The sequence below is a fragment of the Panthera tigris genome, chromosome C1, assembly GCF_018350195.1.
Source record: "Panthera tigris isolate Pti1 chromosome C1, P.tigris_Pti1_mat1.1, whole genome shotgun sequence".
In the NCBI taxonomy this organism is placed as follows: domain Eukaryota; kingdom Metazoa; phylum Chordata; class Mammalia; order Carnivora; family Felidae; genus Panthera; species Panthera tigris.
The window spans coordinates 34,558,473-34,586,374 of record NC_056667.1 but is presented as its reverse complement, the minus strand read 5'-3'; the positions used below and the strand labels follow the sequence as shown (position 1 = coordinate 34,586,374).

The window sequence follows — 27,902 nt, the reverse complement described above, 5'->3', positions numbered from 1 at the left end:
TGGGGAAACTGGGCAGCTTATACTACTGTCTTCTTTCCCCTTTCCAGAGACAGCAGGGATGGGGCATGTGTCTAGTCCTGGCCACCTGTGAGGGTGTTAACAGTGGGAAGGTTAGAATAAGAACTGAGTTGGCACCGTTACACTCAGTCTTGGGTCTGGCCTGGCAGGAGCTAATGAGTCCAAAACATTCCCTCATTCTTGACTCTGAGTTATGAAATGGTTGGTTAAAAAAACATATTCTTTTTTTTCTGTATCTTTGCCATTCCAGGAAATTATCGAGTTCCCCATCCTGAAGCTAAATGGTCGAACCATGGAGATTGAGTCTACCTTTCACATGTATGTCCAGCCTGTAGTCCATCCACAGCTTACTCCCTTCTGTACAGAGGTAAGGGCCCTGGAGCTGGGTAGCAGGGGCTGCTGGGACGGGAGCTTATGGGTCACTGGTGCTCTGTACATGCCGCTTAGGGACAGCTTAAGTTTTATCAGTGGCTAAGGCAGGTGCATATTGGATTCAGCAGTTTTTATAAAGTCTGCCACTCCACTTGCACAACTGTGGTCATTGGGGACCCAAGGAGGGCACAATCTATCCCAGCTTCCCTAATATTTTCTCTTCCTTATCATCCCTACTCCTCCTGGTGTTGAGGCATTTGGAGTGGTATGCCACTCTAGGGTGGTGCTTTTGGGATTCAGCTTTTTTTTTTAAATTTTAAAATTATTTTAGTGTTTCTTTTATTTTTGAGAGAGAGGGAGAGAGAGAGCGAGCAAAGAGGGGCAGAGAGAGAGGGAGACACAGTATCCAAAGCAGGCTCCAGGCTCTGAGCTGTTAGCACAGAGCCCAACACGGGGCTCAAACACACGAACTATGAGATCATGTCCTGAGCCAAAGTGGGTGCTTAACTGACTGAGCCACGCAGGCGCCCCTTGGGGTTCAGCTTCTTTTCAGTTCCATTTCCGTTGGGGCCGCTTGACAAGATGTGAAGATTTCAGCTTCTTGGAGGGAGAGGTTGTATTCAGGCTGTCTTAGCTTTCTGGTGATGCTTTTCTGTCCTTGAGCAAAGTGGTCCTGTGTGAAGTGTTGGTTTAGTGGGAAGCAAAACTGTATCATCAAGGAAAGAGAAGGGCAGTCCAAGTGGGGTATGAGGACAGCCTGGACAAGGCTGAAATATTCTTATCCTTATCCTTACCCTGTGCTAGTGTTATACTCCACCACCTTGCCAGCAGGTTAGTATTTGCCCCATTTTACAGATTGTGAAACTGGGACTAACTGAGATCTTGATGCTTGATGCAGCTCAAAAGAGCTGCTAGGAGCAGAGAGGAGGTACCCCTGAAGAATTCTCATTCTCCGGCCTGTATGGAAAAGCTTCCTGTGGCTGCTTTCCTCTGTGATGTGTTGTGTTATAAACTCTGCGGTAGCCACAGGCTGTGGTGGAATCATGGGCCAAGTATGTATGGCAGCAGAAGGTAACGGGAAAACATGAGTGTTCCTGGAATCTTTTTAAGAATTTGGGGGCTAGGGTATATTCGAGACTTTGTGCCTTCTTTTAGAGATCTACTTGCTAAGTATGAGTGAAACATGAGGAAAGGAGTTCTTAAGTGATCCCAAAACAATCGTCTTGGTGTGGAGAATGCTGGGAAAGGGCCTGCCTGCCACTGGTGGGAAGGCCGCATGGGCTCTGAGGTTGACTCAGCCCAGATACAAAGTCTGAGGGTCGCTCCTGGGCTTGATGCCAGTGTTTGCCGCCCAACCCAGGTGGGCCTTTTGGTGCAGGTATCCATCTGCCAAGGTGTCTAGTCTCTCATGCCTTTTGTTGTTTCCAGTAATGATGTTGAGATTCTTACTCCCTCTGGGATCTACATCCCCGCCCCCACAACCCTTGCCCCTGGGAATTACCTGTACCACCAGGGGGCGCTAATCTGTTCTTTTTGCCCCTTTTGGAAAAAATCAAATTTTAATGATGGCAAAAATCCCATTCCATATGGGAAGGGAAGAGTTTCCTAAAACAAGCCAGTTACCTGAGCCTCCACTAGCCTGAAAGTGCAGTGTCCTCTTGTCCTTCTCTTCCTCCTCTCTGTGTGCAGATTGCCCCTTGGGGGCTTCAGCTGCAGCTAGGCTGCCTGGTGCAGTGGGGCAGGCCCAAATTTGAGAAAGGTTGCTGGCTGTTTAGGGATGGAACAGCACTGTGGAAGCTCATCTCTGGGCAGGAGTGGATGCTTGAGAGTAATGGGAAAAGGGATCTTTTGGAATCAGGACTGCTACTGCTTCTTTGGGGAGGTAAGGGAGGAGGGATTGTGAGATTGTGATGGGAGATATTTTTCTTTTTTCTAGAAAGTTTCACCCCAAGACACAAATACGTAATTTGGAGGGCAGGAAGCACGGTGGGTTGGGACCATTGTTCTGAAGCCTTATCTGAAAATGAAGATATGGCTGTGCTGTGGCAACAAGTGTACCATTTCACCTCAGGCCCTCAGAGCCCCCAATTCTCCCTGACCTGGTCCCTGCCTTTTTGTCCAGCCTCACATCTCCCTGCTTCACACCCCCTCACTTCCCTCACCCAAGGTTACCCCCTCACAGTGTGCCTCTGCACATGATGCTCCTCCTGCCTGTATGCTGCTCCCACTCTCCACCCACCCCCCTTCTTGTCCTCTAGGACTTTGCTCAGGATCACCTTCTCTGGGGAGCCTCCCCTGAGCCCCTGGCTGATCCCACTACACAAAGTGCTGATCAGATGCATTAAACTGTATATACTTATCTGTCTCCCCACTAGATTGTGAGTTCCTTGAGGGCAAGAACCAGATCTGATCCATCTCTGTCCCATCATTAGGGCCTGGTGCCAAGTAAACACTTGACACATGTTCCTTAAATGAATGAATATTATTAAAGAGCTATTCAGCCACACCTTTCTCCCTGCCACCCCTGACCCCAAGTAACTGTACTGCTGACTCTCTTTTGAGTAAGTGAAGTCTTCTTTGGAAAACCTCAGATCATCCAAATGTTGCTCTGTCTCCATACCAGATGGAGTTGTAATGTAGAGAGAGGCATGGACAAAGGATGGGAGCCATCATTGTGGGGCCTAATCCAGCATGACAGTAGCTGCCTTTGGGGTAGAGATAGAGATCATCATAATCAGAGGAAATTTTTTCCTTAGTAAGTGTGAGGAACAACTCAAAACCTGTGGATTGTGCCTCAGCAGTTCCTCTAGTAGGATTTTCTCTTGTGCACAAGAAGTTCTTAAGAACCCTGGTCTGTGTGCCTGTGTGTGTGCATGCATGCATGCCTGTGACACGTGAGTACACATATGAGCACATGCTTGTGTGGGGGGAGAGACAGGCTCGGCAGGAAGAGGCATTCTGCCTTGAGTGGGTCTGTAGCCCACATATAGACACTCTTACTGCTCTGTGTAATGGACATGTTATTAGCCTGCTTGAGATTCTTTCTTAGTACCCGTTGATAGTCTGCCTGGAGACTTATTTCTGATAGAGACAGGATGAGACATGTTTCATTCCTTCCCAAGCCCTTTCCCTACCACCTCTAAAATCTGCTCCAGCTCATCAGATCTCTGCCTCTAGCAGCTGGGCTGCTGCACAGTCCCTGACCATGTGTAGTCTTTTTTGTTGTTGTTGTCATTGTCTTGGGGAAAAAAAAAAAAAAAAAAAAAAAAACTAGAAAAAATACCCATTTTGCTAAATGCCAGTAAAGGGCTTTGTCTTGCACCTGTACTTATAAAGGCTGAGATTTATTGGTCTCTTTGTCTGAGGAGAAAGAGTGGGTCTGATTATCAGATTGCACACCAGAGACAAGTGCTTATGTAATCAACAAACTGTCTTGGTGTCAGAATACGATTGTGTTGGAGATAAACTGTGAAAGGAGAAAGGCTGGATGCTGACATTCTATTGGCACTGAGTGTCCTGGGCTGCTTCCTGTAGTTGCCAGTGTTTATGATGAAGCCAGCTTGTTCCTGGACAAAGCCCTTGTGTGGGTAGGGGATCTCAGTAACCAGTCATGTTATCAGTCAGGGTCAAAAGCCCTCGCCTTGTGGTTTCCGAGTCTGGAGAAGCGGGAGTTAATCTGTAATCCCTTGGTGAAAGGAGCCACAGAGCACACATTAATTCTTCCTCTCACCTCTCCAGCTTTAAGTGGTTAAGGTCTCTGAGCTCTGTTTAGCCTGTGAGCCCTGGTTCTCAGCTTAATAATACTTGGCTTTGCTCTAGTACCTTTCATTGTGAGGATGTGAAAGCTTTTTACAAATATATATTAACCCAAGTGAGATTGGGTTTAAACTGCAACAGGAAGGATTTAAGTTATGCCTAAGGTAGAACTTTCCAATATTTATTTGTATTAAATTGGCTCTCTCCCTCATGGCTTCTCGTGTAGGTCTTAGAGATGTCTTATAGGTTGTCAGGTGCATGGACTAATGTTCCTAATTCCACAGTCTCTTCATCTAGTGCCTTGGTAGAGCTGATAAGATGTAGTCCATCCTTAGAAGCATTAATACAGAGGAGTGAGGCCTCCTCCTGGAAGGATGCCTCTAGCTGAACCAATAGCTCAAGACTCTGTGTCTCTGGGGGTGAGTTCATGCCCTTTAGGAATTCAGCTGTAAGCCATGTCTTGCTGAACCACAAGTGCTCTAGAAACACCCAGATAGAGAGGGAGCTGAGCTCACTAGGCCCCCCTCAGGCTGATGATTCTAGGACTACTGACCACCGGATAGGAGTGTGAGAAAGCCCCAGGACCCTGGAGCCCTACCCACTACCACCAGGGTTGAAGAGGCGGGCCTAGCCTATAGAGGGAGATCCTGGAGAGCAGTGCCCTGGTTTTCCTTTATAGTAGAGTGATTTTCTCTCTCCGCATTAGTGATTTTCCTGGGCCCAGAGCAGGTGCTTGTAGAGTACATAGATGCTGACCTAAGTCCCATTTCCAAGGAGGGAGGGCTCTTGGCAAGGGTACCCATTGGTTTCTTCTGCGAGTCCTTCTGGAAGCCCTTCAGTATTCACCTCATCTGAGTGACCCTTGGTAGGAGTCAGAAGTCGTAGACCTAACCTTGTCCCAGAAGACTCCGACTAGACATGAGACTGGCACACAGACCCCAGAGCTTTCCAAGAAGTAAGAGTGGCTGTAGGTTTTCCAGGATAGTCCTGACCCTAAGTCCCAGCTCCAAGCTTGAGGACGTGACTTGGCTCTGGAAGAACCAAGCAGGAGAGAAGCTGGACCAGAAAGAAGAGCAGTGGATGCATGGGTGCTAGTCAGTCATCTGGATGTTGGACCTGGAGTTGGCAACAAGCCTACTCTGGGCTCTGGCCCCTGTGTGCCTGAGGCAAAACACAGGGCAACTGCCTGCTGAATGTGTGGCTCTGGGTGCTGGCTGGACTGGGAAGAGGAGGGGCTGCCAAGAACACAGATTCCATGAGGGCAGGGTTTTCATGTTTTTCCTCATGGCTGGATTCCTAGTTCTTAGAATGGAGTCTGGCACATTGTAGGCTGTCCATGAATAGCTGTTGACTAAATAAATGGAGGAGTCTTGGCACTCTAAGATGAAAGCTGCTGACCCAGAGCTCTTCCTCACCCTAACCCTCCACTCTCACCCCTCAGCAGACCAACTCTTCTTCTTTTTGGCTCAGGCCCTCCCTCTGCTGGGCAGTTCTTTGGTCTCCCAAGCAAGGAAAGGGTGTGGAGGTGCCAGCCGGGTGGGCATGCTGTGGGTTAAAGCCTTGCGAAACAACAGTGTAGTTAATCTTTCTAATTTATTTTCCTTTTAGACCATGGGAAGTCTGTAGGCAGCAGCTGTTACCCAATTAAAATACAGATTAATATAAAAACAGTTTCTGGAATATAAAATAGAGTGGCTGTGTCCTTACACTTCCTTAAAATACCACCTAATAATGACTTGATGAACTACAGAAACCCACCTAGAGGAACTCAGCGTTCTTAAAATGAAAATTTCTTCCCTAAAAGGTGTGTATTACCATTCCATGTAAGTCACTACGAGAAAATAACCTTCCCTCTTAGAGCCAGCGGTTCCTGTGATTTGGGTATTTGATATTCATTAAATGTAATTATAGTTTAATTGGAGTTTAATCCCCCCCCCCAACACTTACAAAAAAAAAAAAGAAGTTCCCAAGCAAGCCTGAGATGCTGCTCTCTGTGGAAGTAGCCAGGGGCACATTGGGCATGGTGATTTCCTGCTGGATCCAAGTCTATGGATAGGGGCCTCCTGCCTCAGATCCCTGAGGCAGTCTGTCCTAGTCTGTGTCCGAGGGATATTTTCACTTCCAAACAATGCAAAGCAACAAGCTTGTTTGAAGCTAGGCCTGACCTGGGTGTAGCATAGGCTCGTGAGTCAGAAATTCTCTAGAGCAGATTCATACATTAGGCCTTTTCATCTGCATTAAGTTAAAGGTGTCTATTTCTTACTTGCCTAGTTGGTGTTGAGGGCCCAGGTATTTAGGGTGAAGGGTAGATGCCTGTGGGGCTCCCCTGGCTCTTCACTGATGTTACAGGGGGAAATGCTGGACATCAGAACCCAAGTATGGCTGTCCTGTGCAAGTATTCTCCAAGTTCTCTGGGAACTTCTGTGAAGCTTGGAGGTGAATTGACTTTAGACTGTAATTTGTAGGGAGTTATTGAGCCTATTGAATACAAAAGATACATAAAATCAGGTTTTTTTCAAAGTAAAAGCTGAAATAGGTATGAAACACACCCTGTGGTCAGTATGTAGGTGTGTATCCCCCTCTCAGGGCAGGGGGAATTCACCTTGTATCCTGGGACTTTATTCCCAAGGCTTCTGTCAGATTCTGAGCCTAAAGCAGTGCACACCAGAATCTTTTACAGTAGAAGGAGAAAAACAGAAAGAAAGGATCCAGTCCAGTTTTGAAACCCTATGCCCTCCGGTTCCACCTATTGGCTATTTCTCTTTCCTTTCAGCTCACCGGGATTATTCAAGCTATGGTGGATGGTCAGCCAAGCCTGCAGCAAGTACTGGAGGTAGGTTGAATGACCTTTAATTCCTGACCTCTGACCCTTTCCTGCTGCCTTTCTCTCCCTCCCCTCCTGAGAATGTAGCCGTGTAATTTGACTATGATTATGGCTTGATTAGAATAACATTTGCTGTCACATCAGTGACATGCTGTTGAGAGTATTGAACCATTGATCTGTCATCTCCAGCTGTTCCCATCAGGGTTACTGGCAAGATGTCCGAGTGCTGCCCTGAGATCCTCACAGGGCTCCCCACCCCCTCCTGGTCCCTGGCCCTCTGCTGGGCGGCATTGGCAGCCTGTGCTGGGCGGGTCAGGGAGTAGGGGGGGCTGAGCTGTGGCACTGCAGGACTAGCCCTGGGGACTGGAGGTGTTTTTGTTTAGCTTTAGTGTGGGCTTCCTGTGGCATGTGAGCACTTCATTAACTCACCCAGAACTCCCCATCGATGGCTTTTGTTTGCTGTCAGCTCCTCCAGGAGGTGCGGCTGGGCCCGCCTGCCCCACTGCAGCTTGCCGCTGGATGCGTTGTGCCTGTCAGGGGTGCACAGGCTGCACTGGGTAATGATTCCTAATCAGAATAATTACAACAATTGCCTATGTGAGGGAAATCAAATTAAAGGCTTTAGAACCCTTGGCAGAGACCACACTTCTAGGATGTTCTCCTCGGGGAGCTGGAAAAGGTTAAGATGCTACTTCTTGTGCTCCAGCCTGAGGGAATAAAGAAGGGCTATGCTTGGCCTCAGCTAGTCTCCCACCCCTTCTGGCCTGGGGGTTTTCACCAAGGGAGAAGGTCCCCCTCCCCCTCCCTCCTCTCTAGAGGGAGGGGAGAAGAGAAAAAGCCTGTGGATCTCATTTGGTGCTTTATTTATCTTTAAGACCAATAAACCCAAAGCTTAGCCCCTATCAAAGCACAAGAGAAAGCAGAGTGTTGGGGGGATAGCAGGGCACATCTGCATTGGAGGTAGGCAGCCTAGAGGAAGTTGGATGGTGGCAGGGAGAGGGAGGAAGATCTCTTTATTTAGCCAAGAGATTCTGCCCCATGGGAAAGAGAAATGCAGACTGAATTTCCTGGGGCTCCTCAGGATGGAGTCAGATTTAGGCTCACCTAGTGGCAGGTGTGCTCTCTGTTCCTGGGAGTGTATAAGCCTAGGCTCTGTGACTGGTCAAGCTCTGGGTAGGGTCAGCATTAGGGTACCTGCAATAGATTGGGAGAAAATAAGATGAGCTCTGAGGTGTCCCCCAGCCCCACTGACCCTCTTTTTTTCAGGAGAGATTAACTCCTATGATTGAGGGGGCCCCTTAGCATGGATTGCACCCTGTAAGACCGGATTCAAGGAGAAAAAGGGGACCCATCCTTTCCTATGTCCCAGCCAGGGCCTAGCATCTGACAGAGGCCAGAGAGCAGGCAGCTTTTTTTTCTTGGAATGTCTCTGGCCAGGATCCTAAAAGGAAGATGCCTGCTGTAGGCCAGCACCAAACTAGGGCTGTTGAAATTACGGGATTTTTTTTCTTCAGTGGTGCTGGTTGCCAGGGACCTGTGGTCTTCAGGAGGCTTCCTCCTGCTAACCCCAGGCCAGCCTGGAGCAGGGTGCTCAGAGGATTCTGAGTCTCACCCAGGAAGCTACTTCAGCACACTGTGTGGGTAAAGAGGGAAGATTCCTGGCATTAGCCTGAATAGGGAGTCTCTGGCAAGGAGACTAGAATAGGCTCTGCTTTGTCCCATTAGCCCTGAGTTGGTCACACAGCTAAAAAGCTAACTTCTTGTCCTAACCAAGTCCCTGAGCAGGTGGCCAGCTAGATGTTTGCCTGACTAATTTGGTCCAAGTAGGACTCAAGCTAGACCTTCTGTAGCTGGGAGGGCTAGCCCAGCTGATTGGGGGTCTTCTCAGTGGTTCCTCTAGCTCTTTATCCATTCAAGCATAGGGGGAAGGAAAAGGGCAGACTTTATTCCAAATGTAGTATCTCTTCCCTGGACAGGCTCACAGTGGAATGTTTTCACTAAATATCTATCACATGAGTGAATGGCCTACGTCCTAAGCTTCTGAAGGACCCCCTGTGAGTATTAAGTGCTTCTCATGGGGAAGGCTTGGTCTTGCTGAGCATTGGCTCCTGACAGTCCTGTCTTGCTCTTATCTAAGAGCACTGTGCAGGAGTTGGGGCATTGAAGAGCCCCCCTGGAAGATGGGGCACTTCCCTTGGGGATTTAAGGCCAGTGAGCTGGAACAAGGTTAGCTGACATAGGGAGCTCCAGGTTTGCCTTACCTCTTCTGTAAAGTCTTGGGAAAGGGTATACAAGTGTGCGTGTTCATCTGTGCAAGTGGGCCATACTGGATGGGGAGACAAGCCATTCAGCAGTGGAAGGTCCAGAATGTAGCTTGCTGCAGAGACTCTTGGCCCGAGAGGGATTCTCTGGTGTACAGACTATGAAGAGGATCGGCACAGTCTGGCTCAGGGAGCAGCTCTGACCTCCTGGGAGTGGGACTGCTCTAGCCGTGGAACCACATAGGATCCTTGGCCCTACTCAAAGACTGTGTCAGTGTGGACCAGGCCTCCAGGATCTCTGAGATGTCTGGGGAGCCAGCCTATACCTGCTAGAAGTCATCTTACTTCAAGATTTCCATGGACTCCCCATTACTTGCTGGAGTCTTCACAGTCTGGCTTAACCTAGCCCCCAGCCTCATTTCCTGTCCGTTCTTTCTACACACTGTAGACATTGGTCACACTATTCCCTACTCATATTTCAGTAAATCAGTAGGTATCTTGTGAGAAGGTACTGCAGTAGATTAGGGATTAAGACAGTGAATAAGACAAATAAGATTCCCTGCCTTCATGGTGTTTATAGTCTGGTGGGGAGGGCAGACGTTAAGCACATAATTGCTTCTCAAATACAAAATGATTGTGCGTGTGCCTTTGCCTCTGCCTGTAGCATCTTTTCCTGTGTTCCATCCTGTCAAGCAAACCCAACCACAGAATCCCAAGTTCAGTTGTCTTCTTTGTGAAGCCTTCCTTTCTGACTCTTTACCCTGTAAAAGATAGAGCTAGCCACTTCGTCCTCTTGGTCCTATAGCATTCTGTTCACTTCTCCATGGTTGCATCTATTATATTGTATTATGATGATCTGCCTTTCTTGCCTTCTCAGCCTACTGTCTGTTTTGTGGTAGGCATTTAATACCTTATTACATTTAATTCTCAAAACAACCCTGTAAGGTTAGTCATCTGCCTCATTTTATAGATGAAGGAAACTGAAGTTCAGAGAGATTAAATGACTTTTAAATGACTTCCCATCAGTGACACAGCCAGGATATGGAAGAGTCAGGGTTAGAACCCAGATGTGTCTGACTTTCAATCCTATGTTTCTAGCTTCTTTGCCTTTAAAAACTAATCCTTCTGCATGAGTGGAGCAATGGTGATCTGCTATAGTCTCACCCCATGCCTGGGATCTTCTGAAAAATAGGCAATATTTCCTGAATTCTTTATGATAATTCTCTCATTATATACTGATTTTAATGTTTGTACTTGCAATGTGAGTGCAAATAATAAAACTGATCAAAGGGATGAAGGGAAAGAAATACTTATAGCATGTTTAGGAACAGTTCTTATCTCTGTCTAGGAATTGAGCTCAGCCTTCAATAGAGTCCACCGAATTTGAATTTGAATCTGAATCTGAATCCTCAACCAGGAGAGGAGAAACATGAAGTCTGGGGCCAGTTTATGAGCTTTTAGTAACTAAAGCAGGCAGTGCTATCCCAGAGATCAAGAAGGGGTTCCAGCCCAGCAAGGGAGCTTTTTTTGCTAGACTCACGGTGAAGATTAACTTTACTTTCATTGGGGGGAATCACCAAATTCATAAATGTGGTTAATAAATGTTTGGTAGGAGGATGAAATGAGTGAGTGAATGAAGAAACCTGTGGTTTGGAGTCCCTCCTTGAGGCCTCCTTCCAGCCTGTTCTCATGGCCCAGGGCAACCTGTGTCTGTGCTAGGCTCTGCTTTTGAGGACCAGCCTACTGGGATATGTCCTTATCCTGTCTGGAGCAGGCAGTGGGACAGTGGAGAGACTCCCTCCTCCCCCCACTTGGGCTTGTGGATCTTCCTGCAGGGATTGTCCTCCCTGTGCCCCCACAGCCCTGAGCCAAGGCTGAGAGCCCAGAGCAGAGCCATGGCTGGATAAGATTACAGATTTTTCCTGCTCTGATTACAAGCAGCTTATCTGCATTTCACTGTTGTGGCTCTTCACAGACTCAGGAAGAAAAAAAAGAGGGAAATCTCATCTGTTCTTGTTGTGTACTTTTCAGAGGGTCGATGAGTGGATGGCGAAGGAAGGCCTCTTAGATCCAAACGTCAAGTCAATTTTTGTCACCTGTGGAGACTGGGACTTGAAAGTCATGTGAGTACAAGAAGGACTACTTTGCTGTCAGGGCTTGGAATCTGTGGGGCCAGGTCTTCCTTTCACAGGCTTACACATCCAAGCCTACAGGGCAGCTGAGTCAGGGAGTGTCTGGATCTTTGGGGCTGCCAAGGTGGGAAGAGTGCTGGGATCCGTGCCTTCTGCCTCTGGAACAAGGAATAGTAGACAAGTCAAGGATCCTACTGGGATTGCTGTTGTCGGGGCCTTCTGGCCTTTGCCAGGTCCCACTGCTCAGGACAGCCCTTCCAGTTGTGGGGTTACTTATTGTCCTGGAAGGAAGGAAGGAAGGAAGGAAGGGAGGAAGGAAGGAAGGAAGGAAGGAAGGGGAGGAGAGGAAGGGGTTAAAAGAAGATTCTTTTTCTTTTCTTTTCTTTTTTTTTTTTGAGAGAGAGAGAGAGAGAGAGAGAGAGAGAGAGAGAGAGTATCTTAAGCAGGCCTTAGGTCCAGCATGGAGCCCAATGTGGGGCTCAATCTCACAACCATGAGATCATGACCTGAGCTGAAATCAAGAATTAGGTGCTTAACTGACTGAGCCATCAAGGTGCCCCAGATCCTTTTTTTTTTTTAAACCAAATATATAGCATTTACTACTCTTAGTGCTTTAGAAATAGTAACTCATTAATAAACGCTGGTACTCTTATTCCTGTTTTATGGATAAGAAAATTAAGGCACAGAGTGGTTAAGTAACTTACCCAAGAACACACAGAGCCAGGATTCAAACCCAGGCAACCTGACTCCAGGGTCCTTTCTCTTAGCCATTATGGCATCCTACCCTTTTATCTGGAATACAAAGCCCTGATGATTCAACTGAGGGCCCAGTGGTGGAATGAGAGAGGGCTGCTTATAGGGAGCTCTCCAAGTCCCCAGCCTCCTTGTCCCTCCTTTGTCCCCACTGCTTTTTATCCTTTGTCTCTCGGTCCTGCCCTGGTTATAGAAGACAGAACTGGTTCCTTTGCCGGGTTGACACTTTTGCCTCTTGTCTATCCTTATGGATACCTGGCTTCAGACAGCCCCCAGGGAGCTAAAGCGGGGTGGAGGTGGTGGGGGCACTGTTTGCTGAGGATTGATAGAATCGATACCTCTGTGTTCTTTGTGACCGAAGGCAATAGCAAGCATTCTGGGTGTGTGTGTGTGTGTGTGTGTGTGTGTGTGCGCGCGCGCATGCATGTGTGTGTACGCGTGTGCACACAAGCTTCGTGCATAGGGTGGGGTATTGGTGGGGGGTGGGGAATAATGGCTCTGGAGTAACATTTCCTAGCAAATTAGGTATTATCCTCTTAACTAGGTCCTTCTTTATGCCTTTTGGATGCTAGGTATTGAGGTGAAGTTATGCATTCAGGTGGATGTCAAGACTGCTACAGGACACCAACTCCCTAAGTGAGACAGGAGGAGGAACAAGCCCAGATCACATATACACCCACACACCTCATCTCCATATCCTTTAGGTCATGTACACACATTGACCGCATACGTCTAGGTGTGTGCACATGACTCCCAGAGCTCCAAAGGATCTTTGTGCTCCCAGATGACACTCATGTGTCAGGGAAATTATGGAGGCTGGATCTGGAAGCAGATATGAATGAGGGGAGGGTTCCATGGAGAAGGTGAGGAGGAGGAAGGCTGTTGTTCTTATTTATGGCATCTTGGAAAGCTCTGAGCACTTGAAGCAGAGAAGGGATTTAGGTGGATTTCAGCAGCACAAGAGAAGCTATTTGGGGTGGCAAGGTTCAGGCTGATACCTAGCATCTGGGGCTCATGTAGCCTAGTCCAGAGGCCTAGTTTCTCCAGATAACCTCCCAGGACTCCCACTCTTCCAGTGGTTTTCACTCTTTGGTGTGTTCATATCCCAGGCACCCACATTTCATTTCAGAATGTTCTGCATTAACTGTGAATGGCACATGCATACATGTGTATATGAAAACTTCCCTGTGCATGCATGCAGGGACTATCTGGCCGGGCCTCCTAAGCTTGGAGTTGGTTTCTCCATAAGAAGAAGAGGGAATTTCAGAGGATGTTGTCTTCTTTGGCCCATTCTGGCCTGCAGCACCAGTTTAGCCCAGTGGGCCCAGAACAGATTTTGGTGTCTCAGGAGGCTGCTTTGAATCTTCACAAAAAATGATGTAATCAAGAAGAGGGATTGGGTTATTGAATCCAAACATACAGGAAAACAAACCAAATTTTAATGAGCATGTACCATATCTCATTCAGTCCTTCTAACTATCTTCCCTGGTAGAAGGTGGTATCTCCCTTTTATAGAGGCAAAACGCAAAATAGTATTTACACCTGAGGCCCAAAATGGTAGAGATTCATAGCTACACAGAATTGAACTCTAAGGCCATGTTGCTTCTAAAAGAGATGGGTTGCGGAGACTTTGGTAGCTGGTTTGGGTTTGTATTGAAAAGGCCAGTGAAGCTCTGAAAAAGAATGTGCAAGAGGGAAGCAGATGTCAGGTGGCAGGAGTTGGGGGGAGGAGAGCTTTGTGGCTGCCTTTTAGAAGCAGGACTCTGCATAACTGCTGGGAAGGCTCTTAATTAAATGTGTAACAAAATAAAAACAGCCAGAGAGGAAACCTAAGTAGTGCTGCGTGACAGTGCACAGCTTATCGGTGTTCCTGGAACCTCTCGTCAGATGGCTCTCGTCAGAGCCATCACCTTTTTATGCGCCTGGTAAAGGCTGCTGATGAGCCTGACAAGGGTGGTGTTAAATTGACACCCGCAACTTGTTAGTATGTGGCTTACTTCTTATTTTGACATCCATTTTCAGACTTAACTAAGTCTAAGGAATTCAGAAAATATTTTCATTTCCCACTCTAGTTTTCTGGAGCCATGGCTCCTTCTCATTGCTGCCCTTCCCCTCTCTCCCAACACCCACCCCCAACCAGCTTCACATCACTTTTGTTGGAAAGGGCCTGATTAGTGAGGCACTGAGAAATGGGAACTGAAGTGGCAGCGGAAATCCCACTGGAGAAAAGAAATCTGCTCCCGTCCCGACAGAATCATTTTGTGTCCATCTTTTGTCAAAGCCAGATGAGTTGATACTCTGTGGGCTTTGATGCTGTAGTCACAGATCCTGCCGAGGTGGGTTTTAATTTAGTGGGCATGGATTTAATTTTCCTTCTCAACTTGTTTAAGAAATGACACTTGTTATGGCTTCGACCCTTGGTCAGCTTGCCTCCCTACCTGACCTACCTTTCCTTTGCCTTACCTCATGGTTCTTGAAGCTCCTCTTGGGGTTTAGTGTTCTTTCACCAATTTTCTGTCTTCTCTGCCTACCCAGGCAGGGAATGCCTCTGTAGGTTCCAGCTTTGACATGGCAGCAGAGATCCTGCTGGAGAAAAGCAATCTGCTTTATCTGCCATCTGAACTCCAAGCTTTCACATCCAGCTACTGATTCCGTTTCTCCACCTAGGTGCCCACAGTCCCCTTAAAGCTCAGGTGTCATCTTTCTCCCAACACCTAGTCCTCCAACTTGCTCTCAAGTTGTGACTGGAACCTCTACCTGGTATTTCTGTCAGAAACCCGAGACTCATCCTTGATTCCTTTTCTCTAGTCACAACCAATTAATTGCCAACTCTTGTTGATTCTTCTTGCCAGAGGTTTCTCAAAGTCATTGCCTTCTTTCCATCCCTGCTACCACTGCCCTAGTTCAGGTCATCATATTCTTTTTGGAATACAAAAGTGCTCTAGTCTTTCTGACCCCAGTTTTACTTCTTTTGTGCCATTCTCCTAACTGCAGCAAATTATGTCACACCTCCGCGCAATACCTTCAAGGCTTCCTCTTGCTCTTACGGCAAAGTCACACAGTTTATTGAGGCCTCAAGGCTCTTGCTTACTTCTCTAACCTCGTCTCCCTGACCCCAGTCAGATGCTCTAGCTAGCCAGTTCCTTAGGATCCATCTTTAAAAAAAATTTTTTAATGTTTATTTATTTTTAAGAGAGAGAGAGAGAGAGAGCGTGAGCAGGGGAGGGACAGAGAGAAAGGGAGACACAGAATCAAAAGCAGGCTCCAGGCTCTGAACTGTCAGCACAGAGCCCAACACGGGGCTCAAACCCACGAACTGTGAGATCATGACCTGAGCCGAAGTTGGACGCTTAACCGACTGAGCCACCAGGCATCCCCCTTAGGATCCATCTTAACGACATTTTCTAGGTGCCTTCCTGTGTGTTTCTGGAATGTATTTACTTATACTTGGAATTGTATAAATTCTACTTATCTGTATCTTTCACTAGATTGTGGGCACCATTATAACTTTGGACAATGTTTGACATGTAGTATTTCAATAAATATTTGTTGAATAAATGACAGCTAAGTAATGGAGTGGGCCTATGGAATCCGTACTTAGGAAGAATGACAGAGGATCAATGGAAGGTAGATTCGGGGAGAACGGAACAGAAGAAGAAATCTTAGACCTTCCTGCAGTGTGAAGGGTTGAACTGTGCTGTTAATGCAAGTTGTTCCTGGATTTTCTCACTGCCAGTAGTGGGTGTTGGGTCCTCCCTCCATGGTGGGTACTGGGTAAGATGGCCCATAGGCCTGGGCCATGGAGGAGTTTGGTCTTAGGAGCAGGGTGAAGGGCTTTCTCTGAGAGATTTGTGCCTTCCAAGACTGAGGGCTGGGATTGCTCTGGAAGTTTTATATTAGATAATAAAGATAGTCAGCACTTATTGAGCACTTATTATATACCAGGAGTTCTGCTCTGCTATTTAGACAATCTCATTTAATTCTACCACAATCTTAAGGAATAAATTCTTTTTATAACCCTTTTTTTTTTTCCTTAAATAAATGATGAGGAAACTGCAGCCCAGAGAGGTAAGTTATTTGTCAAGGCCTCATACAAGTTTGTGGCAGGGATTTGAACCTAGGCATTCTGACTCTAGAAACCATGTGTTTAACCACTATGCCATCTGACCATCTGCTTTTGTCTTTCATGGCCCATGGCTTTGTGATATGGTGGGAATGCCTTTCTTTCCTTTGTTTGCACTGAGTGGCAGATGTTCTCTGACACCCTAGGCTGCTGGTACCTGATCTGGTGTTGGTGGAGGTCTGCACTGTTATTTTTGTTTTGCTATGCGGGCGTAGTTGGCCAGGAGGTGTGGTGAAGGATGATTTGGGGCTGAGAGCCTCCTTGATGAGCTACAAATGAATGAGTCCTCAGATCTGTTTTAAGGAAACCACTGCCAGTATCATTTTGGATACTCTATCCTATAGTATGTTTGGAAGCACATGGGGGAATCTCATCATGTCACTAAGCTTATGAAAGCCTTGCCCTTGCCCATGGGTGTGCCAGTTGGTCCCAGCTCTGAGCTGCATCACCTTTGATTAGCAGCCTGCTGGGGGAAGGGGCTTGACTAAGAACTCCCTGGCAGTCCTGACTTGTCTCATTTCCCGATACTTTTATCTGTCACTGCAAGTGCTTGGGCTCCCCTCCTGAACTAATTAAGTTTGCATGTGTTTAGACACATTGCCAAATAGGGCTTAGCAAAGCGGAACTGAGCTACATCTCTTTCTGAGTAGGGAAGGAAGGGTAAATGAATGCTCTTCCACAAGGGCCAGGGAGAAGCGTGGATGACATGGAGTGGGTGTGTGTACACATGATAGGCATTCTGCCCTGGCCCTCTTAGGGACACAGGAAGCCTGCAGAGCAGCCTTCTGATTGGCTGGCAGGGGTAGGTGAAGGCCGACTCTCCAGCTCTGTTAGTGAATTGGGCATTCTAAGAGGGTTGAGGATGGATAGAAGATAGACTCTGATGTATGATTCTTATCCCAAGCACAAGCAAAACTGAATGTCTAATTCACTGGGGTCTACAGAGGGAGTTTGTAGGGCTGTGTGCTATTTGCTGCCAGCCTGATCCTACCTAGCCCCCAGGCCTAAAATCACCTGTGTGGCTAGCAGGGTGCCAGAGCAGCTTTCTTTCTAAGACAACTTTTTGCCCAAAGACCCCAGTTTCCCCTGTTCAGTCTTGTGATCCCTATGAGATGGCCTCAAGGGGAGGTGGAGGGAAAAAGTAGTATTACACAGAATCTCCCCACCGTAGAGGTAGGGGTTCAGTCTAATGACTCAGTATAGTGAGGTGATAGCTGACAGGGTGTTTTCATGTCAGACTAATGCCTGCCTTTTCCCTAGCGCCGGGTAGTCTGTGGTCTGAGATGCTCTGTGGCAGAATGTACTTGGGTGCTGTCCTCTCCAGACAGCAGATATGGGGGCATTACTATGGTATGGACTCCTTCCCTGAGGTAGGGAGGGAGGGTATTTCCCAAAGAAAGTAGTGACGAAAGCCAGCTGCCAGCCATGGTCAGTCCTATAGCTTGGAGGACAGTGGGTCAGCTTCCTGGCCATGAAGAGGCTCTCGGTGGGCAAGATTGGCTCAGAGTCCAGACCAGGCTGCCAGTGCACACTGAGTGTGTGTGGCAGGTGGGGAGGGGATTCTGGAGGTTGTATAGGAATTCTGGGCCTTTGAGCTGTAGCCTAAGCCCAGAGAGAACAAGAACCAGACCTTCTGCCCTCCCTTCAGCTTCCCTAGAGCCCTCTCGTCAGCAGAGGTGCATCGGGTTAGCCCCAAGAAGGCAGCTTGAGTTGATGGGGTCATGTTTCAGCTGCAGCTAATCCAAGTCACTCGATATAAATCTCTCCCTGCTGCCTCTCCCCTCCCTCCCATCCCCAACCCACAGACAGGGAAATGAATCCTGGCCCTCGCCCTGAATACATCATGGCAGGCCTGCCTCTAATGAGAGAGGGCCATTCATTGTAGGGTGAAGCTCCCTGCAGAGCCTGGGATGCCATTAATTAAAGAAGAGCCACCTGAAGCCAGTCGTGCGGTGCAGGCTGCCACGCTCAGATGGAGTGGCGGTGGGGTAGCCTCGTTAGCCTGACAGCTCCTTGGGCCGAGAGTTCTTGGGCTCTGAGGAGCGAGGGGTGCCCCGCCTCCCCCCCCAGAGCTCGCAGGTCTCTGGGGCCAGCCTACTCACAGAGACCTGAGAGTTCCTTCCGACACATGTCCTGGGGCCTGGCACTAGTGGTAAAGGGCTCCTGAGTATGGGCCTGGTGGGATAATCCATTTCCTGTGGGCAGACCCTAGAGCAAGAACAGGTTTCCGTGGAGTCCATGGGGACTCCTAGGTCCCTGCCTGCATCCCTTTTCCTCTCTTCTGCTTGTGGTCCTGGAGCCGCAGGTCAGCAGACAACTCAGCTTGTGTCCTTGCCTTGGAGCCTGGGTTTGGGGTAGTTGGTCTGCTCTGGAAGGACTTTGGACCTGGGGGGCACTGGGGAGAAGCTCTGTTATCTGATCAGTAAGTACAGTCCCTCCTTGGCAGGCAGAGCCTCTGGTGTTCCACATTCTGGGTACTTTTGAGCCTGAATGGGGGGCTCTAATGTTGGCTTCATCTCATCCACTAGGAAGGTAACAGAGTCTAAAGCACTTTAGTGATTTTTAGAACTCCTGGAATGGAAGTTTTGCTTCGTTAAAATCCCGATAAAAGATCAAGACGTTTGTGTAGTAACTGATCAGGCTTTGAGATGTTTATGGCAGTGGTGGGAGTCTCATGTTTTGGCCTGCTGTAGAGCCACTGACTAGATGGATATCTCTTTACTGCTTCATTGTGAGGCAAGTGTTGCTGCCTAAGTAGTAGCCCCTGGAGTTATACTCTTATACTCCCCTTGACCCTCTGTGAGGGTCTTATTGTCTCCTGTTTGCTGGCAGGAGGGGCTGTAGGCACTGAGACCTTTGCATAGCCCAGAGTTGGGGTAGCTCAGCCAATGTCTGTCTAGCTTGTCAGGAAGACAAATTGGTCCTATAGCTCTTCAGGACCATCTCTGGAAGTCTGATTCTATGGCAGAATCTGACAGGCTGCTTCAGAGGGCCTCAGAACGAGCTGGTGGCATGGCTTGACCATATGTTCCATCTCTGCTTCCCCACAGCTCACCTGGTACAGAATAAAGGCTGTCACTGCTTCCTAGACCTGGGACTCAGTCTGCACTCCTTTGTGTTTTGAACATTTCTGGACCTTCCCAGGCCTTGGCCACTTATTTGGGCTCCTCTGTCCTCTGGCAGATAGGGACTGAAGATTGGAGGGCTTGTCCCCTGAACTCCAAGGAGAAGGAGTTTGCTCCTGGAAAATATTTTACTTTGGGTGAGATAGTTTTGTGTTTTTTTTTTTTTTTTTTTTTAAAAACCTCTTTGTGTGACTCTTGAGACCCAACCTTTTTTTTTCTATTTTTTTTAGAAACCAAGGTATGAAGTAGGCATGTTAGGGTACATAAAGTATACAGATGTGAAGTGTATAGCTTCATATATTTTTATACAAGCATGCACGTGTGCAGCCACCACCCAGATCAAGGTCAAGAACCTTTTCCATCATCCTAGAAAACGTTTTGTGTCCCTTCTCAGTCAGTAATGCCCTCTGCCTACCAGATGACCACTGTTCTGACTTCTATTACTTTTGGTTCACTTTGCCTGTTCTGGACTTTTAATACGTAGAACCATACAAAATGTACTCTTTTATGTCTGCCTTCCTTTGCTCAACATGACATATGAGAGAGTCCTCCATGGTTGTTGTGTATATTAGTAGTTGGCCTTTTCATTGCTGTATAGTTTTCCATTGTATTTCCATACTGTGCTTTATCTCTTCTCCTTTTGTTGGACTACAGTTTTTCTTTACCTCTCCGGTACATGTTTGTCAAATGAGTATGTAAATGTTCAGTCTGATATGAGAATCTCCCTCATCCTTTAAAACCTAATTCCAGTCCTTTGGATATGTGGTCTACCTGTCTCTTCTGGAACCTGCACTGGCTTCCCTTTTCTCTGAACTCCTGTGATAGGGAGAGCCTGGCCCCAGGCCTGTGGAAGTGGCCTTTGAGCCATACCGACCCATTTAATTATATTTTCAGCAGATGTTGATTGAATACCCACCATGTGTCTCACACTATTCTAGGTATTGAGGACATAGCAGTGAACAAAGAGATAAAACTTCTAAAACCTCCTGCCTTCATGGACTTTACATTCCAGTTCATACAGCCAGCACTGCCCTCTGGCCCCTTGGACCCTGATGCCAGAAGAATCTTGGTTTTGTCCAGGCTCCTCTGTCCTGTGGGATTCTGCAGGAACTGGGTGCCAGTGGCCCTTGCCACATTGACAAGGCCTCTGTAGGGCTTATGGGCTTTAGTGTCCCTCTCTTGCTGCTGCTGCTTGGCAATGAAAGGGTGTCTCGATATTGGTGCTTCCCTTCCACTATCCAGGAGTCTGATTCCCTCCATGAGAGGAGAGAATTAATCTCCAACTTTCCGTGCCTGTAAGTTGAGTGACCTCTGTTTTGTCAGCGTTGCCAATCTGTCCTCTCACTCCCAGCCAGGGTAATGGAGACATTACTTTGTGCTAAAGCAAACCACAGTGGATGTTGTACCAATCCAGGCACTGGGAACGACGGAGCAGTCTGATGATCTCCTCACAGGTGCACAGGCATCGAGAGACTACAGGGGCATCCACACCTGAGCAGCTTTGGCCCTGAACTGCGGTTGGCAGATTCAAGAAGAGAAGATGCCCTGCCATCATATTCTCTTTGACCACCATCTGTGCCAGCGGGGCGGCTGCTTCAGTTTGGTCTGAAATAGGTTTCCTATGTTAGACTCCTAAGAGCGCATGAGAAGCTGCAAACACCCCAGTGAGGAAGAGGAGTCAGGAAGCAGCGGTCTTGGAAGGTGAGGGCTGGAGAACTCAGGGCTGCAGCTGGCGTAGTGGCCCATGCCTGAATGATCTATGGACTTCGGGGGCTTAGCTCAGTAGAGCTCGGGAAGGATGGCTGTGAGTGGGTGGGATAAATTTTCAGTGTCCCTGGCTAAAGGGTGACATACTCAGACTTGATAGTTCTGTAAAACTGTTTCTTCCAAAGCCTGCAAGGATTTTGGTCTGGGGAAGAAAGCCAGCCAGCCCAGAGAATCCCGGGAGCCTGACAGGCCTTTTTCTCTGCGATTCTTTCTTGCAGGCAGCCCGAGGCAGCCTGTCTCTTTGTTAACAGAGTGACAGCAATGTGACACCATGGAAATAATTACTAACAAATCACGGTGCTGACTGCAAACAGCTCTCTGTCTTCAGAGGCATGTCAGGGTGCATTAGAGCAGGACTGGAGGAGCGGCACATGTGGGGGCCGAGATGCAGCCTGCACTCAGACGCTCTCCTCTTCTTCCCTCAGCCTGACCCCTTTCTGCTATGGCTGACTCTCCTGCTTGTGGCTTGAGGAACCAGCTGGATAAGTGACATGTGGCTAGTCCCACTTCCTCTGGGCAGGTAGCTAGGACTCCCATCTTTGCTAAGGAACACCTGGGTAGTGATGAGATCCAGGAGTTTTTTGATCATGGAGCCCCCAAAAGGTGGAGAGATGCACCATTCCTGATTTACTCTGCCAGTTGGGACCAGTTTCACCTACTAGTAGTTTTGGGGTGATGGGAAATATTTGCTCCAGCTAGGCCCAGAATGTGGGGGAAGCCTTGCATCTCAGTGTTGGCTCAGCTCCCCTCCCCCACAGCTCTGGTTTCTTCTTCAATTGCCATAGTCAATTTTTGGTAAGTCGACTTTGTCCATTCCCTCTTGGTTAGCAGAGTGATTGCTCTGACTGTCAGGGCTGTAAATAATGTTCCTGGTGTGTGTGGCTGGAGGCAGCCGTGTGGGGTGGGGAATGGAGTGGAAGGAGGAGCAGCACTCTGAGGGCTCCCTCACCCTCCCCCCTCCCCTCTCATACAATATTTATCCAGGGATGGGAGTCAGATGCAGCGACCTCAGGGGTCACCCAGTTAAATAGCTTCTGAACCTCCCTGCATTCTAATTGCTGCAGTTGTCCTTTGCTCTGGAGACTTCTCCTCCCCATTGTCTGCTGAGGCACACACTAATGGCTCTCTTCCCTGGCCCTGTTGGGAGGCATACTGGGGGTGGGGAGGGTGGGGAGGGATAGGGCTCATTGCTACCTTCCTTTCCCTGGGGATAAAGGAATCTGGGGCCTACTAACAAGTGGCTTTAGCTAGGAGGAGCACAGACCCCTGCCTCCCTTTTGCTCCTTCCCCAGAGCTGGCTGGAGAAGGAAGCCAGGCAGTGGGCTTGGTTTATGGGGCTGAGGAGCTGCACCCATTTTGAGTCCTTTGAGCAGAATTGTGGGACTGGTGACTCTTCTGCAAGGCAACAGACCCTTGAGTACTCATCTGATGAGCATCATCTTGTGTTGCCATGGATGGTCTTACATGCAGGGTTTGGAAACTTCTAATGAGTGATATTTCCTGTTGGAATATCTGCATTTTGCCCAGAGATTGGCCAGATGGAAAAGTCTCTTTGGTCCCTTGGAGGTCGATTTAAGTGATTGATGATGGTAGCAGGTGTACCTCATTTGGTGACTTAAGAGTGGCATATGCCACATGTCTTCACTAGGACCTTCTTGTAAACGTCAGTTATGCTTCACTGCAACTCTTCTCTTCCAAGGAATTCTTATGGAAACTGCCATCGAAGGTGCTGACCACTGTGTATGCTGCAAGTGCTGGTATTCCAGCAGTAGCCTAAAGTTAGCCCCTGTTGAGAGCTGCTCTGGGCCAGGAAGTCGTATGCTCGGGACTATAAGGAGCACCAGGTGATCAGGACAGAAAGAGCAGCACGTGCATAACTAACTACAGGCTGAGTAAGGTGGAGTCTGAGAAGGCTACAGAGAAGATACAAAACAAATGCCATGAGAACCCAGAGGAGCACAGTAGAGAGACTGAATGGGGAGTATTTTTTAGCAGGAAATTTTGTTTTAAAAAATACTAAAGAAAGCCCAATATTACAAAGTATATAAGGGTTGAGCTGCTCTGGTTGAAGCTGGGGTGAGACCCTGCCATTCTTCCTCCTGTTCCCCCAGTCCTCAAAGTAGCCTGATGTCCCTTCTAGAATCCTAGAACCCCACTGAGCTCAGTTTAAAAACCACTAGCCCGTTCTAATGCCTACCCCGAAGGGTGACTTTGTGTAGGCCAAGTGCGTACATGTCTTGAAGGAGTCAAGGGAGCTGGGATCAGGGCAGAGGAGATCGGTCACAGACAGGGTAAGGGGAACAGTTGTGTCCTTGAGTATACTGGAGCAGAGAGCAGTCTACATCCCAGAACCTGACCGCTTGCAGGATGCCTCTCTGTGGAGCCTCCAGAGGGCATCGTAGGCCACACAAAGGCAGCTCAGGCAAAGGGTCAAGATGGCCATAGGCCAGGTGGAGACTATAATTGGGGGGATGAGTGAGCTATCTTGGAAACAGCTCAAATTGCTAAGGAGCTCTTGATTTCCTTGGCCAAAAAGAATAGCTCATCAGCTGAGACACTGGCCAAAGTGCTCTGAGAACCTCTTGTCAGCAGCTCCCCCTCCTCCCCCTACCCTACTCCCTGCTGCTGCCTCTGCCATTCCCTCTGGGAGAGAGCTCTAGCCAGGTCCTGGTGGCAGCTCCGACACTTCCCACAGTCACCACAGGTGGGGCACTGTGCCCTTTCCTTGGACAAATTGTCATTGGGGAGACTCCGGAGAGATGCTTGTCTTATTGTTTCACTGGAGAGGGTCTGGGGAGATAGAAGGTATTTGACTTCCTAAACTATTTGCAGCATTGGGAAAGTGCATATTCTACTGTTCCACAGGGTATTTGTGGCACCAGCTGATCAGGACACCTGGTGTGCTTGTGGTCATTTTTGTGGGCTCTGTGGGGGACAAATGGTTGGCAAGTGGACCAGCAAGCAGTGGAGCAGGGAAGTACTGTTTACATATCAGTACCTTTCAGAGGCTTTGAGCAACTGCTCGGCAATGGGGATTTGAGGTTGGTTCTCTCAGGGAGGACTGGCAGCCTGGCCTATGGGGCATCCCTCTGCTCTGCCTGTGTTCTGGTTTCTGTTTGGGAACTCTCCAGAGCAGCATGTCTGGGAACACTTCCAGCTGTGCCGCCAGACCCAGACGCAGGTGACGGCCTTTCGTCTGTACCATAGGGAAACCAAGAGGAAATTAAATGTCATTTGCCCCCTGCACAGCAGGTCGCTGCCAGATCAGACACTGCTGATCAGAGCTGTGCAGAGGGTACCCCAGGGAAAGCTTATGCCTGCAACCATGCCCTCTGAGCTGTGGAGACTCCCAGGTGATGGCCTGGCTCATTCCCAGGGCTTTCTCTGCCAGGCTGGGTTCACCCTGGCCTGGAGCCCAGCCCTGTGCTACATGGCAGCTGTGGCCTATGCCAGACCAGAGGTGTGTGTGTACCAGTGGGAGAGAATGGAGGGGAGGGGCAGGGCCTGACAGTAGAGGACACACAGGAGACAGTGAGGTGATCAGCCCTTCCTCAGAGAAGCTGCATGCTGTTTAGAATTAAGAGACTTGGGTTCCAATCCTGACTCCACTACTTACTAGTTGTAGGATTTGGGAAAGTCACATTCCTACTCTACCTCCATGCCCTCATCTGTACAACGGAGATTACGATAAGCTCTGACTCCTGCCACCTGTGGGGAAGTACTTCCTTTTGGACTGGTGTCAGAGTTTCCTCACCACTGCTCTCGCCCTAGATCTGGAAGGATGGCCTGGAGCCCCTTGCCTGTGGGCCTCCCTGTGAAGTGAGATGGCTGAAGTTGATGGGAAGTGGGGTGGACTTAAGTCTGGCCCAGAAGGCACAGCTGGTGATCTCCCCTCATCAGAGGCCTTTCCTTCTGGTCCTGGTCATCTGAGCTAGGCAGCCCACGGCCTTTATGAGATGAGCATGGGTCATGGTGGTCACCCTCCCAATTGCAGGGCTCAGAGGGGGCCCCCTCCAGCCTCACACTTGCACTCTCCTTGTGTTGGGAGGACCTTAGGGCTTGTCCCAACCCCTCCCTTGCCTTGAAGTCCTAGCTGTGGGCCGTAGTTCTCAGCTCTGCAATGACATTTATTAACAGGGCTTTGGGAAAAGATGTTTTAATACTGTAAGGTTCTCCCTAGAAAACTCCCTACCCCCACCACCACCCCCCACCCCATCTGAAGCATGGCTGCTGGTGGTGAAATTCATTAGTGTTCCCTGACAGGCAGTGGCGACAGAGGCACTCGCTGTCTGCTTCCCGCTCCCTCGCTCTCGTGCTCCTGCTTCACGCACACTGATATTTAAAGCTGATGGGCTGCTTATAGACTTCTTGTACCATGACAAGTTTGGGGAGGGGAGTGGGGGAGGAAGAGACAGACAAGGAGCCAGCTGTCACGCTGGTATTTCAAACAGTACTCTCTCCTGACCCTTTGCAGGCTCCAGCAAGTGTATCATCTTTCTGAAGTCTGTGGTTGGAATTGTAACCTGCAGCTGTCCCAGAGGATGGGGGCAAGTGTGGGAGCAAAATGGGCTGAGAAGTCGGCACTCTCTCAGGGTTGTGGGCAGGCAGAGAAGAATGGAGGGACAGAGTGTGTGTGTGTGTGTGTGTGTGTGTGTGTGTGTGTGTGTGCACGCGCGTGTTCGAGCAGAGAGGACCGAAGCAGAGCGTAAGTGCTCCCCAGCAGTGCTTTCCCATCACCAGAAATGGGATGGCCCTTTCTTAGTCTTCTCTCCTGGAGTGATCATTATGTTTCATGCTGTGATTATCTTCTGGGTGGCCTTGGAAGCTCCCTGAGTCTAGGAATCAGGTTTGATTGGCCTCTGTCCCTGAGGGTCCTGAGTCTCAGTGATACCCAAAGTATGTGTTGGCAATTGAGGTAGAAAGTTTTCCCATTTTGTGTCTAGACTGGGGCCTTGACTTTTGCTCCCTCCCTCCTATTTGTGTGCTGATTCTTTAGATTTGGAGAATGAATCCCAAGTGCCTCTTCCATGCACAACTCTTCTTCTTACCTCAAAGCTTCTTGGAATTCATTTTCTGTAGTTGATGAGTATTTTTGGAACTTCCCCTTTCTGTGTCATCCCCAGCAAAGCTTCTCCAGTATATTTTTCATGCCTAAGGCACTGTCTTCTCAAGGCAGGTGGCCTGGAAGCCTCTCCAAAGGCTGTTGCAGCATTGGTCACAGCTGATCTCCTTTTAGCCAGAATCCCTTCTGTGAGTGTTTATGTATGAATATGTTTCCCTTGGCTGGCTCCTGCAACCTTCACAGAGCAGGGCACGGAGGTGACGTAACTTGCCCAAGGACACATGGGCACTTGACCAAGTTGTCTCTTAGTGCAGCAGAGCTGTGTGCTGGATGGGGGGTTCTACTGTACTCTCCCTCTCCCCTCCACCATCAGGGCCCTTCTAGTTCCGGGGTCTGCAGTGGGGGAGCCATTGGGGAATGGGCCTGACTCCTCTACACCTGGCTTTTTTAGCCTTGTCATTGTCATTAGTGCTGCCATTGGCTTCCTCAGTTTCAGCACAACTGTGTGTGTGTGTCTGTCTGCCTGTCTGGGCGGCAGAGAGGGGTTACTGGACACCCCTCTAAAAACCCTGGACATCTCAGGGTAGAGAGTAAAACCAGAATGCTGCTTCTATCTGTAGACTGAAGTGTATTCTTGAACTGACCAGGATCATCTCTAATGTGATCACCTTCTACAACCCCTCCCCCTGGCCTCCATCCTTAACCCCACCCTACACTCTATCCTGTAGGCTTCTAGGAGGGGTTGCTGGCGTGGGGCTGCTGTCTCAGGCAGCACCTTTGTCTCCCTTCCTGACCTTACTGATCCCTGCATTGCCTGAAAGCACTGAGGGCTCAGCCTGCCCGGGGTGGCCCAGGCCGTGTCTTCTGCCATGGTGCATCTTGCAGGTGAGACAGAAACTAACCAGCTTTAATAAGTAGGAGGCTTGAGCATTAATTTTTTATACATCAGCGGTGGCCAAGTGAGTGAATTCAATTATGAGTCTGCTTTCTGTCCACCCTCCTCCCCCCAGTGTGGTGGTTCACAGCAGAGACTAAGGAACCTGTTGAAATGAGAAACCCCTATTTCCTAGCTTGACCCCCTCACTAATTCGGGTTAAATTGCCACGCTATTGCAGTGGTGACACATTGTGCCTGCCTCTGTTTGTACAAGAGGATGTGGTGGGGGAGGAAGGACCAATTTGCGCAGAGATAAAGGTGTCGCGGCAGATAACTAACGTCCCAGCCTTACACCCGCTCTCATTGTAGCTCAATTTGCTCCGTGTGGAAGCCCAGCCTTCCCTTCTTTCTTCCTTCCCTCCCCTTGCTCATATTTTACCTCGATGCCACAGTGTAATGATGCCCTGTGTAGTGGGGGAGGAGATAGGCACCTCTGGCTGACAGCCCTTCCCGATAACCAAATTCCAGCCCATCCATCACTAGCTACTCTCCTCAACTTGAGGAAAAGTGATCTTGAAAGGCGGGCCGTTTATCACCCAGGGTCTGTTTATCTCCTCTGGTGGGGGGAACGGAAACAGGAGAGACAAAGAGCTGTGTCCCCAGCCAAGTGCTGCCTTGGCTGGGATAGTCTGCTGGTGCTGGGTGCAGACTCATCACACTGGCTGTGGAGTCTCTGACTAGGTGCACCTCCCAGGCTGGGACCCAGTGGGAATGGGACCTTTCCTGAGGCCTAGGAAACCTGGCAGTTCTGAAACACAGGACAGCCAGCAACA

At 48.8% G+C, this 27,902-nt stretch overlaps 1 protein-coding gene across 8 annotated transcripts in view; it reads left to right on the top strand.

Moving 5' to 3' along the window:
• The window catches only part of ERI3 (ERI1 exoribonuclease family member 3), a 127,731-nt gene that overhangs the window by 32,815 nt on the left and 67,014 nt on the right, over positions 1–27,902 (top strand). For all 8 annotated transcript variants that reach the window (XM_042996908.1, XM_015535368.2, XM_042996910.1 and 5 more), the window contains 3 exons: positions 269–385; positions 6,920–6,979; positions 11,263–11,354. In XM_042996908.1, the coding sequence (XP_042852842.1) occupies positions 269–385; positions 6,920–6,979; positions 11,263–11,354 (269 nt within the window). The remainder of the gene's footprint in view (positions 1–268; positions 386–6,919; positions 6,980–11,262; positions 11,355–27,902) is intronic.